The sequence below is a fragment of the Octopus sinensis genome, unplaced genomic scaffold, assembly GCF_006345805.1.
Source record: "Octopus sinensis unplaced genomic scaffold, ASM634580v1 Contig14832, whole genome shotgun sequence".
Classification (NCBI taxonomy): Eukaryota; Metazoa; Mollusca; class Cephalopoda; order Octopoda; family Octopodidae; genus Octopus; species Octopus sinensis.
Genome location: NW_021833418.1, coordinates 66,838 through 80,444, shown reverse-complemented (window position 1 = coordinate 80,444; position 13,607 = coordinate 66,838). Strand labels below are relative to the sequence as shown.

General features: G+C 37.2%; 2 protein-coding genes across 2 annotated transcripts; one reads left to right on the top strand and one right to left on the bottom strand.

Annotated features, from left to right (window-relative positions):
• Positions 1–10,237: 10,237 nt before the first annotated feature.
• Positions 10,238–10,669, bottom strand: LOC115230195 (60S ribosomal protein L34-like). The gene is made up of 2 exons (XM_029800403.1): positions 10,582–10,669; positions 10,238–10,551 (listed from the first exon to the last, which is right to left on the bottom strand). The coding sequence occupies exons 1-2, from the start codon at positions 10,644–10,646 to the stop codon at positions 10,269–10,271; spliced, it is 348 nt and encodes a 115-aa protein (XP_029656263.1). The 5' UTR covers positions 10,647–10,669; the 3' UTR covers positions 10,238–10,268.
• A 1,166-nt stretch (positions 10,670–11,835) lies between these two features.
• LOC115230194 (ADP-ribosylation factor 3-like) lies at positions 11,836–12,488 on the top strand. The gene is made up of 2 exons (XM_036499544.1): positions 11,836–11,999; positions 12,043–12,488. The coding sequence occupies exons 1-2, from the start codon at positions 11,853–11,855 to the stop codon at positions 12,208–12,210; spliced, it is 315 nt and encodes a 104-aa protein (XP_036355437.1). The 5' UTR covers positions 11,836–11,852; the 3' UTR covers positions 12,211–12,488.
• Positions 12,489–13,607: the final 1,119 nt, after the last annotated feature.

The following is a 13,607-nucleotide window of genomic DNA, read 5'->3' as shown; positions in this document are numbered from 1 at the left end:
GGGGGGTTCAGTAAAGTCCGTCGTCCCATGACGAGAATGTCGCCAGAAAGTTCTTTTCCTGTTTTAATGATTCTTTTCCTGTGAGCATAAAGTGCCATTAAGCGTTAAGTCAGCCTGAATTACAATTGAATTGGTGAACCACACGCTAATTTTTTTGAAGGGATATTATTTTATTAAGTAACAAAAAACAATCGACTAGTAGCCGCAGAGAGAATTGAGAGACTGTTCTCTCTAAAAAGTCGATTAAGCACGTGGGGATCGTTTTTAATTCTTCCGAGGTGGCGGCCTCTCTCGAGTGAGAATTAATGTTGAACACTAAATAACTTTATTAACAAGAGAAAAAAATTATTGTGGAATTGATTTATCGAAATGCCAGTTAAAGACTAGTGATAAATAAATGTAAACCAGCACATTCCAAGACAAATTTAATGGTCCCAACGAATTTATTTTTTGATAAAATTCTAACATGAAGTAGGACTCTCTCTTTAGATCTTCTATTTGAACTAAATTAAGTGATCTGGGACGGGAACACAGACAACAAATAAGCAAAAACCACTGTCAAGGCTTCTTTTTTGAAAAACAATCAAAGGCCTTTGGTATATCAAAAGAAGGATGTTCATTCTATACCCATAAATTAAGAGACAGATTTTTCGTAGTAGAGCGGCCAGATCTATAGAAATCCAGCAATTGTATTATTAATAAGCACACCGCAAAATAACAAAGTTATCTCGCTTGTGCCACCCTCTCCTGGATGCGTTTTGTTAATCGCTTTCCTCTGTTCCTCGATAGTTCCCTCAGGTGCTCAAGATCGTCTGCTGATTTCAGCCCTTTTCCAATCAAAGTTAGGTCCTGGAGGGTTGGTAGAGTGATTCGTGGTCTTCCTCGGAAGTTTGTTCCCGGATGGGGGCGTAGTGGTGTTCCATTGCGAGATTTGCAGGAGTTTTCCTGTCCATTCTTGACCGAATAAGCCCATCTATTACTTCTTATTTCCAACAATTGAATGACAGAGGAAATTAACATTTTGATTGAAATTAACAAAATTAGAATTGTATTAGAATTTATTATATTAAATTTTATTATATTCTATTAAAAATTTAAAAGTGTAAATAAAATATTTACTAGTTTCTGTTGTGATAATGTGGAAATTTGATGAGAAAGATTTGAATACAGCATTCGTAAAGATTATTTTTTCTGGAACTTGAATTTGAACGTGATCGGTGTGAGTATTGCCACAGGATGTTGCGGAAAAAATCTGCAAGTACATACAGTATGGTCCAAAAATAGTACACCCCTTGTTTTTCTGACGAAAAAATCCATTTTCCGTACTAATAATTAATTATCTGAACTTTTTTTTTTGCATTTAGTTTTTTTTAAGTCTGAGTTGTTAATTTTTAATTTTTTAAGACCAAAATTCAATTTATTTAACATTTATTAACAAAACGTAAAAAACTGCCGGCTCATAAATAGTACACCCTTAACAAATTCAACATCTGTTGTGCTTTAAAATTACCTAATAAAGTTTTATTTAATATACAAAAATATTTTTATTTTTAGTTTATGTTCTTTTATTTTTTTAAAGTAATTATTTAATTAAATAATTATCTTATTATCATTTTTTTTATTTATGACGTCAAATGTTTCGATTTTTCTTTTTAAATAGCTCCACATGTTTTCAATTGGATTTAAATCTGGCAAATTTTTTTTTTCTGTCAAAAAACTTTTAGTCTTCTTTGCAGTATGCTTCGGATCGTATCTTGTTGGAAATTCGGATTTTCTGAATGATCGTTGATAAAGGGCATCATTTTTTTCTCAAGTATATTAATGTACATGTCTGCATTCATGATTCCATTTATGGTATAAAGTTCACCAGGTCCTTGGAAGCTCATAAATCCACATATCTTTATATTTCCGCCGCCATGTTTCATTGTAGATACTATGCATTTTGGATTTAGTGCACCGCCATTTTTGCGCCACATATGCTTAATTCCATTTGATCTGAACAAATTGATTTTGGTCTCATTTGACCACAGAATTCTATTCCAAAAATCCATATTTTTGCCTACATATTTTTTTGCAAATTGTAACGGTTTCTTTTGTACCTTTTTGACAATAACGGTTTCCTTCGAAGTATCAGCCATATAAATTGCATTCATGTAGTCTCCTTTTTATTGTAGTTTTTTATATTTTAATAACAGAATAAGATTCCAATTGTTTTGCAATTGCAGATGAAGAGATTCTTGGATTTTTTCAGCAGAACGTCTGATTAGACGGATAGATCTGATAGATAACTTCTTCGGTCTCCCTCTTTCTCGATTTAAAATGCCGTTTATTCCGTTTTTTCGGTATTTTTTGTACAATCTAGCAACGGTGTTCTTGCTAATCTCAAGTTTTTTGGCAATTTTTTTGTATCCATAGTTGTCCTCGTGTATGGAAATAATACGATTTTAAATATCTGAAGAGAGATCAACATTACGAAAGTTCATGTTAATTATTTTGACAATAAGATAATTATTTAGTTAAATAATTACTTTAAAAAAATAAAAAAACAATAAACTAAAATAAAAATATTTTTGTATATAAATAAAACTTTATTAGGTAATTTTAAGCACAACAGATGTTGAATTTTGAAGGGTGTACTATTTATGGACCATTAAAAATTCATTAATTTTTTAAAATACAGTGAATCCTCGCAAATTGGCCATTTTTGGGTACATAGAGATTTTATGGCCAATTTGAGAAAATGGCCAATTTGAAAAAAATCAATATTTAAAAATAAAATAAACACGTTTAAATTTTATTAAAATAAAATTCAATCCCTAATTCCTTTTTATTTTGCTCTTTTTACATTTTCTTTGTATTTTCTTATTGCAGTAATCAGCGAAACATCATTCTCATTTTCTGCATTACAGTAAAGTTGCCTTTCTATTCTAGTTAATGTCTTTGCAATATCTTTTCTATCGAGTGGATATATGATTTTTGTCTCTTCGTCGCTAATTTCAGACTCTTGATCCTCTTGTAAACAATTTTCGTTTATATCTTGATCTTCTGTGTTTTCGATATTTAGAAAATCTTCGCTCATTAGAGGATCGAAAATGTCAGTTCTTTCAATTTCAGTCTCATAATGTTCAATTAATGTATTTTCGTGATTAGATTCATTTAAAATCTTAAAACAATTTTGAATAGTTTCAGTAGATACGTCATCCCAAGCCATATTAACAAACAAAATTGCATCTTTTAATGTCAATTTTTTGTATGAATTGTATACAGAAATATTTTCAGTCTCCAGCAAATCAGTTAAGTACTGTAGCTTTCTTCTCATGAAATGAGTCTTGAAGGTTTTTATAATTCCAATATCCATTGGTTGTAGTAATCCAGTAGAATTTTTAGGAAAAAATAAAATCTTAATACAATCCAAGTTTTGAGGAATAGAATGTGCAGGACAGTGGTCTATTAGCAATAAAATTTTCTTCTTTTTAATTTTAAGCTGGAGATCAAAGCTAATAATCCAATCAATAAAAATAGATCCAGTCATCCAAGCTTTCTGTGAGCTATAATATGAGACAAGACATCCATAGTCAAAATTTTTAAAACATCTAGGCATTTTTGGTTTTCCAATCATCACAGGTTTCAATTTATGACTTCCGGTCATGTTGAACAAAGCATAATAGACACACGGTCTTTAAATTTTTGTATCCTTGGAATCTGTTTCTGCATACGCTTTTCGATGGAATAAGCTTGTAGTATAATGCAGTTTCATCCAAATTATAAATTAGATCAGGCTTATACGATTTAGAAATTTCTTTAAATTCTTCACGAAAAGAATTAATGTCAACTACTTTATCTGTTCGCATCTCTCCATGTAATTTTAGCATTCTAAAACCGTGTCTCTTTTTGATTTTGCCAGAAATCCATTAGAATTTTTAAAGTTACTAAGTTGTAGCTCTTCGGCAAAATGCGCAGCCTTACGATATTAAGGAATCATTCAAAAAACCACCTAAAAATTGGTTTTCAATTAATACCTTTAGACTCTATTGTATCCATCCATTCGATCAATTTTTCTTCAAGCGTAGGAAATTTTGGTTTGTGAGCAGCTTTATACGAATTTTGATAGATTTTCGAATCCCGTAAAATAGAGTCTTTATTAAGCAGTAGATTATTGATCGTCTTTCTCGAGATCGTCTTGTGGAATAAATGTGAGAATCTGTCAGCCAGAAGCTGACACGAAACACTGTCATTTTCTTCCTTGTAGTTTATAATTTGTGTTTTTTCAAGAAAAGTGAGCCGAGTATAACGTCCACGAGAAATTTTATAAGACATGTGATTAAAAAATAGTTTATTTTCTAATTAAAAAAAATAATAATTCAAAAATTGTGGCCAATTTGAGAATTGGCCAATTTACTAAGAAAATTAATTTTTTTCTTAGTAAATTGTGAAAAAATTGGCCAATTTAAAAATTGGCAATTTGCGAGGTGGCCAATTTGCGAGGATTCACTGTATATTGGTATAATTAAATTCATTTCGATTTTCTATAAATGAATTCATTAAACTCTAAAACAGATATTTCACCAAAAATATTAATAAATGTATTATTTTAGCAGATATAAGACTTTTTCGACAAAAAAACAAGGTGTCTATTTTTGGACCATACTGTATGTACTTGATGGACAGGTGCGTGGTCATACAAAATGTCTGGCCATCGTTTTTGGAGATGACTGTTTTGAAAAGTTTAATCGATTAGTAGTGTAAAAAAAACTATATCCGTTTTTAAACCAATAATAATTAATAGTTAATCAGAAACTAAGCAGATCTCACTCCAGCTCGCTGATATCCACTCTCCTTCTCTTGGAAGAAGAGTCTACTTCCAGCTGCCTCTTACTCCCCACTACCACATCTGATTCACCATTGCATCTTCTTTAGCATTCATTGGGTCGTCTTCATTTTTGCATGCCATCTCCACATACCGGTTGGAAGCAGAAGCGTATTCTTCACCAGATACCTTCATTCCGTGCTTGTGTTCGATCATCATACTCTCGAGCGTTCTTTTCAGTACAACGGATTGGATGTATGTCCTCGTTCCTGCTTCAATAGATAGTTTTTCTTCATATAATTTTGAAGCATTTCGAGACAACTCCATCCCATGTCATAACCACAGGAATTATTTTTACTTGACAGCTATACAGAAGCGAAAGCTCACTTGCCAATAGGTCATACTTGTGACACTTTTCAACCTCCACTTGCTTGAGGCGATCCTGTGAAGTAATACCCACTTCAATTAGATTTATTTCGTTTCTGACTTTGTCGTGGACAAAGATATCTGGCTTGTTATATTCTACTTTTGTTTCGGTGAGAATTGTACAATCAACCCTGATTTCAACTTTTCCCGTCGACAGTGTTGACTGCAGAATGTCCCTTCAATCGTCTTGCTTTTTTGAGTCCATACATTCGGCACAAGTTAAGGTGAATACACTTCACAACTTCGTTGTGTCTCCGGAGATAATCACTGTTGAGCATTTTACCACACTGAGTAGCCATGTGGTCAACAGTTTTCTTGCTTTTCTTACAATGATTGCATAATGAGTCAGCGGATGTAAAAGAACAAGTTTCGATCTTGCAGAAGACAATACAATGCTTCACTTCGTGGCCCATTATTTCCATTAGATAGCCATTCTGAGGATGCAGGTAAATCAACATTAGGTTCATCATCACACATTTGAAAAGCACAGAATGTAGTGCTTTAGAACTAATTTTCTTTTGTAAATATTGTATCTGACTGGACTTTAGAGACTCCATAGTAATACTCTTCTTATCAATAATTGCATATTTGGAGGATAGAAATCCTGCGATCATAGCCAAATGCCATTTATTCATTTTAATTACACGCAGAATCCCCGCCCTCCGTAAGCATATAGTTGACATATTTTCCAGACTCGTAAGGAACTGAAAGAGCATTAGTTCACTTTTGAAAGCAACTGATGAAAGCCCTCTTCCAAGAGCCTTCCGGTTTAAAATACAGTCTCTCTTTATTTGCAGGTTTGAGATGTAATCTGAGCGACGTAAGCAATTGCCGTATTTGTCTGTCAATATCATCAAATTCAGAAGGTTCAATATTGATTAGCCCAATATAATAATTATATTGTGACAATGCATATTCATTTATAGCACGAAACAGATTCACAGAGTTGAGTTTTGTTTTCGATAGCATAGTTATCCTCTTCTAACATTCTCAAAGATAGAGTCCATAACTCTATTCTAAGAACATTGCTTCCACCATCTTCAAGTCTTTCCTTGTCGGCGGTCGAGGCTGGCTCAGCAGCCAAGAGGGCGGAGACGAAGAAGGCATCTAAGTACCCTCCCTGATGGACCGTTTCATCTTCGACCGGTGTCAGTGAAACTTCCGGTGTCTTTGCCCGTCTACTCTCCCGTTTCCTCTCGAAGATCGGAAGGTCATTGGGAAGGGCGAGGAACGACCCCCGTGAACTGATGTGGCTTTTTGAGCGCATCTCTTCTCGCAGTTCTAAGGGGGAACTGTTCCTCGATCCTCCTCTCGGCTGCGGTTCCGCCTCTTAATTAGATTTCTTTACCTTATAAACTGTCATTATGTATATAAAATACGGTTTCAAACCAATCAATTTTAAAAAATCCGTTAACAGCTTCCATCATTTTGAGTAAAGTGTCTTGTTTGAGAGCAAATATTTTTAGATCGTCAATAAATAGGAAATGATTAGTAGAATATGTTAACATATTGGGATCTTCCTGGTTAATTTCAAGTTTTGGAAACACGGAATTAAGGATCCTGCTTAGAGGATCTAATACCATAACAAATAGTAAAGGAGACAATGAGTCTCCCTGTAAAATTCCTCGGTTTAACTTCACTGATCCAATTCTTCTACCTTCCATATGCAGCTTACTGCCCACTTCTTAACTACGCTCTTCACAAAGTTTACGATCCAAAGCGGGATTCCAGAACAATCCAAAACGTGAAACAAAAAATCATGATCAACTGAGTCATATGCTTTCTTCACATCGACCCAAGCAGAATAAAGGCCATTCCCGTACTCCTTGTTCAAACATTGGTTAATGAGAGCTTGCTCCTTGGCGCCTTGACAATACTTCCTCGTTCCAAGTTGGTTGTCTGAAATTAGGCCAAATGCCTCGACAAAATCAGCCAGTTTTACATTAACACATTTGGTGACAAGTTTATACAATGTCGGCATACACGTTATAGGACGTAAGTCCTTCGGGGTCTCACAATCATCTTTTTTAGGAATCAAATATGTTATTCCAGTGTAAAACCAACTTTCAGGCATGTACTCTCCATTAATTATTCGGGTTATCTCGTGACACAGAAATCCATGTAATGACTCCATCTTCTTAATGAAAAAGTTATATATCCCATCACATCCACATGCCTTCCAGTCAGGAAGATACTTAATAACATTTCCAAAAAACTCTTCCGTAAACTCTGGAAGCATATGTTCAGCACAAGTAGTTCGTTTTCCAACAACGTCATAAGATTGAGGCCTCCATTTCTCTCGCTCCAGACTTTTTTGCCAAAAAGAGACACATTCTTCATCATCAAATCCATACAGCGTCACTTCCTCTTTCTTTGTTAAATCTCGATAGAATCTTTTTCGATTTAATTCAAAGCACTGATTATCCTTACGAAATTGCTTCCTTGAATTATGAACTTCTATTTTCTTATTGTTAATCCTAATCAGGTCTTGCAATAATATCTGAATCCTCGACAGCTCACCTTTCTTAGTTTTCTTATACCCATAGCGACAGAGACATCCATTACTTTTGCTTTTGCTTTTCAGATGGAGGTAGTGTTTGATTGGAATGGGACTTAACAATTTCCAATTCTGCAGATAATTTTGAAATTTTCTTTTCAATATTTTCTACCCATGTGCTCTGTGCTTTGTCTCTCATGGTTAGAGATAAATACGCACATTGAGCAGCATATAGAATATCAGAAATGCTATTGATATCATTAGGATGATTATCTTTCGTAATATAATATATCGCCGAATTCAATCCTGTCAATATATCAGTTTTCAAATATTTATTTTGAATTTTTGGAGTTGGTTTACGTGAATCCCTTGGAATCGATTCAATATTCTTAATTTGTATATTCAACTCTTCTAGACACTTTCTAAAAGTGGAAATTTCTGAGCTCTCAAGAAATTGCTTCTGATGGCAATTGCTTCCATAATTATTATCCACTCTCATTGGTTTAACCATTCCTTTGAGTTGACTGAGACTTGCACTCTTCGAGAATTTTGAATTAAACTTCTCACGGATAAGGTTCCATCCACCTCTTGTATCCTCCCAATTCTTTGCTTCGTGGCATAAACAATCTGAGGCACCCACTCAGCTTCAGAAACACAAATAGCATCATCGATAATGGCCGAAAGGGAATGCAAGTTAGTTGGGTATAGTAGGATTCCCAGCAATGGATTGTCATGAATACTAGTCCTTGTGCTGTTATCCAGCCCCAGAGACGACACTCCTGCACTGTTATGTTATTTTTATCCTTTTTCGCAGGAAGGCCCCTAGGATTCGATTTCCTCATATCATTAGGAACGGACATGCACAACACCACAACAACAAACTATTATTAGTAGTGTATATTATAATGATTAATAATGAATATTGTTTGTGTTTCCTTATTTATTAGTTATTTTAAAAGCATTTTTGGGGTGGCCTTGTGAGTCATGCGGAAGTGTGGAAGGAAATTGTTTTAAGGAAATAAAAAGCTTGTTTATTCACTTGAACTGGACAAAAACGGACTTGATTATCCACCCACTTCATTTCTCACAGGGGAGTCAATTAAAACCACTTTCATCAAAATCTCGATCTCTTTTCAAAAATGCTATTTTAAAACTATATTTCACGCGAAAATCGTTATCAGATGGAAAAAAGAGGGTTGGGAAAAACAAGAATTATCGTGCCCACAACCTTGCATGGGAAACAACCAAATCTCCTTCTCTGATATTTACATCTGAAGTACTTGTGATGCTAACACGCCCCTTCATGCACTAATAACCGATGCTTCGTGGAGAAAAAACATCTCGTGGAGGAAATTAAAAGGATACGTGACAAGAGTGGAAGAGTGATGCATATCAAAAGGACTAACACTGGCAAAAGAAAAGTGCACCGCCACTTGGATTGCAAAACAGGGAGCTAAACGAAAACCGCCAAGAAACCTCTATGGGTTTACAGTAACGGAAAACCTGAAATACCTTGGGGTTGAAGTTGGATCCAAGGGTTCTTACTTAAGATACATCGATTCGAGAAGGAAATGCGCTCAAATTCTCAGGAGCATAATTCACTTCCACCTTTGTCCGGAAAAGTTTTTATATGTTTATAAAACGTGCGTCGAACTATTGCTTACATACGGGTTCGAGGGATGGTACCCTACTGCTGAGAGGAATGGCATTATCGCTAAGCTCGAAAAGACGAGACAATATGCCATCAAATTGACAAATGGACTCCAGCTGAACCAACCTATCCCTCAAGAGTTGGAAGACGCGACGGAAACGATTGGAAGTGTTCTTGAGAGAGCCTTTTCGAATCTGAAATTAAATATAAAAATGAGGGAAATAACGCAGAAGAGGCATACTTTGTCTCATTAACTTTCTCTCTCTTTTTCGGCTTTTCCTTTTAAATAAATAAATTCATTTATTCATTCAATAGAGAACTAAAATATCTGTAAGCGACGTCAAATAGCTTTTGTTGGCTTGGTCTTTCTATTAGAATCAGTCGTTTCGAAAACTTTCATTCCATCCTAAAGTTTTTGCAAAAGGCTTTGATTCATTATTTGACTTTTTACAGAGGTGTTTAACTCCATTACAGTTTCTTTTTTCTGGAGTGTGGAAGTGTCATTCTTATAATCTAGTTTATTATTATTTTTGTTTTGTTGCATTCTATGTATAAATAGTGGATAAATTTCCACCAGTGAAGTCACACTAAAAACCAGGGAGCTTACAATCGCTAGATAACCGAGCATTTTAACGAACAGGAAACAAATCTCCTTTTTATATTAATCAGGTTATGTAAGTCTAAGAAAAAGCATATGGTTTTGAGACAGGTGAAGTTTACCTATTTTGAGTTCTCCGATCGGTCTAAGCAACCTTATAAAGATTTGATTATAAGGGTAAGAACATAACCACCGAAGAATGCAAGTCCGTGATTGAAAAGTACTTTCGAGGGGAATCAGCAACAGTACAGTGGCACCAATGAAAAGAAGGAATTAAAACAAGGTCAGTCTAAGCAACCACGGCGGGTTTCTTGAGAGTGGAGCCCAGTTTTTTGACAATTTTGTGTTCTTCGATGTAGAAGGCACGTTTGATGGTATTTTTGACACATTTGTGACACCGATTCCCCCCGAATATCCTCGACACTGTCTTGGCCTTCTTGGGCAGTCGAGCCTTGGTGGCAGGCCTGGCAGGAGTGATTCCACGTAGTTTGTCCTTGCAGACAGCACACTTCACAATCGACTTGCGCTTTGTGAGATATTTCACGGTGAGTCTGCCTCCCGGTGTCCGGATACTATAAACACAATCTCCTACTCTCACTCACATTTTCTTTTTGTTCGACCTCGTGTTGTAAGGCTTCTTACGCGTCAATTGCACTCTCTGAACCATGTCCCACCACAACTATATGCACGTTAATAATAATTTATTATAATCTCTTTATTGTATTAACAAATTAACTGTAAAGCTCCATATTGACGGAAGGGGAATTGGATTTTACAAGGAGACTGGCTATCCTCACAATTGTTTGTGATGGTGATAGACCCACTAAGCAGGATTCTTAATGGCATGTTTCCGAATGTTTAAATTAATCAGCAGGACCCAAATACCTACTCTACTAATCATTTGTTCTTCACTGATGACCTAAAGATATTCGGTCTTAATCTTTAAATTTGTTGGCCTGGAGATGAATTCAGAAAAGTCAGCATCAAATGTTATCTTGTTGCGAGACTTTGGAAGCAGTCTTAGGATATCACTATTTAGGTGTACTTGAAGATGGAGGAAGTAATGTCCTTAAGAGTAGTGGATTCTATCCTTGGAAATGTTAAGAAAAGGATAACCATGCTTTCAAAGACGAAATTAAATGCGGTCAACTTATTCCACGCTATAAATGAATATGCCATTTCTCTGTATAATTATTACATCGGACTTATTGAACCTCATGAATTTGATTGTATTGATCAAATACGACAACTTACGACTCTCAGACTCCATCTCAAACCTGCAAATAAAGAGAGGCTATATTTAAATCGGAAATCTCTTGGGAGAGGACTTGCTTCAGTTTCCTTCAGAAGTGAATTGATACTCTTCCAGTTCCTGAGAAGGTTAGAAAGACAGTCGGCAGTATGGTTACGGAGATTGGGAATCCTGCGTGTGATACAAACAAATGGCATATGGCCACAATTGCAGGATTTCTCGCCTCCAAGTATGCAATTCTTGACATGAAGAATTTGGGTGTTGAGTTTATCAAAGATGCTCAAAGAAAATATGTGAACAAAATGTTGATCTAGCCTCAGAGTGGTTATCTAAAGGAAATAATGGCCCACGGCGTGAAGCATTGTACTGTCCCTTGCAGGATAGGGATTTGTTTTTCACATCCATGGGATCCTTATGCAGTCAGTGCAAATAACTTTAAAATTTATTATCACAATCTGTTTCAAAAGTGAGGGCCCATAGGGAAGTGCCACTTCCTGGAATCAAAGAGATATGGTAGAACAGTTGGCTATAATAATTAATAATAATAAGGTCGGTTATTAAAAGTAATGTAAATAATAAAAAGTAATAAAAGAAGGTTTCGTGTGTTGGTTGTGGTGTGTAATGGGGGGCACATTTTCGAATGTAATGCAGAACCTGTTCAACAACATATCAAAATTGTTGGGGAAGAAGGAAGCGCGTATTCTGATGGTGGGACTGGACTCAGCAGGGAAGACAACGATCCTGTACAAACTGCGTCTGGGGGAAGTGGTGACGACGATTCCAACAGTGGGTATGTGTGTGTGGGGGAGAGGAAGGGTTCAACGTGGAGACGGTGGTGTACAACAACATATCCTTCACGATGTGGGACATTGGGGGACAGAAGCAGATCCGTAAACTGTGGCGGCACTACTATGTGGGTGTGCGAGGTGAGACGTGTGGTTGGCAGGCTAGCCATCATATTCGTCGTGGACGGGAGTGACCACGAGCGGATTGGGGAAGCCAGTGACGAGTTGGCGGGACTCATGCAGAGTGACGAGTTGAGAGGGGCCAGTCTCCTCGTCTTTATCAACAAATCAGTACTCTCCTTCACTATCCTAGGATATGCCCAACGTCATGTCCATCGAGTACGTCGAGAGGAGTCTCGCACTCGACAAATATCGCGCCTCACGCACTGTCATTCTACAAAAGTCCTGCGCCACTTCCGGCGACGGTATCTTTGAGGGACTCTCCGAGTTGTCCAAAGTGTTGTAACCTTCCTCTCTTAATAAGGATATTTATTGCTATTCCTACTGTTAAGCCACTTCCTGGTTATTGGGTCATGTCCTCCACATTACTCACCCAGTCTGCCCCAAATGTATGTCACACAACCAAAGAATTTAAATTAGCTAGGATCCCCTTTGTGCTGCACTTTCGAGATTTTATTCACCAAGCTTCGAGTCTCCTCACAATAAATCTTTACTGTTTGAATATCTATCAGAATTCGACAGAATTTTCAATTCGCACCTCGTTTTTTAATGCTAAATCGTTGACTTGAGCCTGTTGAGTCATTTTTGTCAATCACAGTCTCTTAAGGATACCGTATTTGTTATTTTCCACGTAAAGTTGCTTCAATTATTGCTAATCCTATTAAAGTTCCTTTAGTCCTACATAGACTGATTGTTCTTATAATTACAGATAAGCACATTTAGTAGCCAAAAGTCATTGTTTGTGTGTGCACTGGTAAAAGAGGATGTAGGCCTCGTTGGACTAGGAGTGAGGGGAGAGGAGAACGGTGGGGGGAGGAGTGAGAGGGCGGACAATGGAGTCGTCACAGTGATACCAGTGAGAGTGTGAGAGGACGTGTGCGGAGTCTATGGGTGAGGAGAGGGGGGTACAGTGTCCATTGTCGAGAGTGCCTTGGTGGTTCTAAATGAGAGAGGAGGAGTACGACGACAGCGTGGAGTGAGTAGTGGGGGACAGGAGGGTGGAGGACGAAGGGGGAGACATCCAAGTGGGGTGGGTAGGACACGAGGACGTCGTTTCTGCGACAGTGTCCATTGGAGTAGAGGAATCTGGAGTGGTGGGGGATGGGGACCTGGAGAAGAAAATGATGAGATGTGGGGGGAATCTGGAGATGGCCACTGCCTTGGTGGCATCCCCGTGCCCACCACACTTGTCGCAGTATATCCCACTCAGTTCCTCCACCTGGTAAAACTGATCGAGACAGTCTCGGAGAGTGCAGTCTGACTTGGGGATGGGGAGTGCGAGGAACATGAACACGTCCAAGGTGACCGACTCCCCCGAGCACGTCAGACAACGGAGGGTGGACTTGAGGAGTCCCTGTCGTCCTCGAGTGGGGGCACCTGGAAGCAGTCCGAGATGAGGGACCGTCCCTTA

Coding starts and splice junctions, on each gene's coding strand:
- LOC115230195 (XM_029800403.1), bottom strand. CDS start 10,646: ATGGTTCAGAGAGTGCAATTGACGCGTAAGAAGCCTTACAACACGAGG. Junction 10,552..10,581: donor AGGTCGAACAAAAAGAAAAT/GTGAGTGAGAGT, acceptor TTGTGTTTATAG/TATCCGGACACCGGGAGGCA.
- LOC115230194 (XM_036499544.1), top strand. CDS start 11,853: ATGGGGGGCACATTTTCGAATGTAATGCAGAACCTGTTCAACAACATA. Junction 12,000..12,042: donor AACTGCGTCTGGGGGAAGTG/GTGACGACGATT, acceptor TGTGGGGGAGAG/GAAGGGTTCAACGTGGAGAC.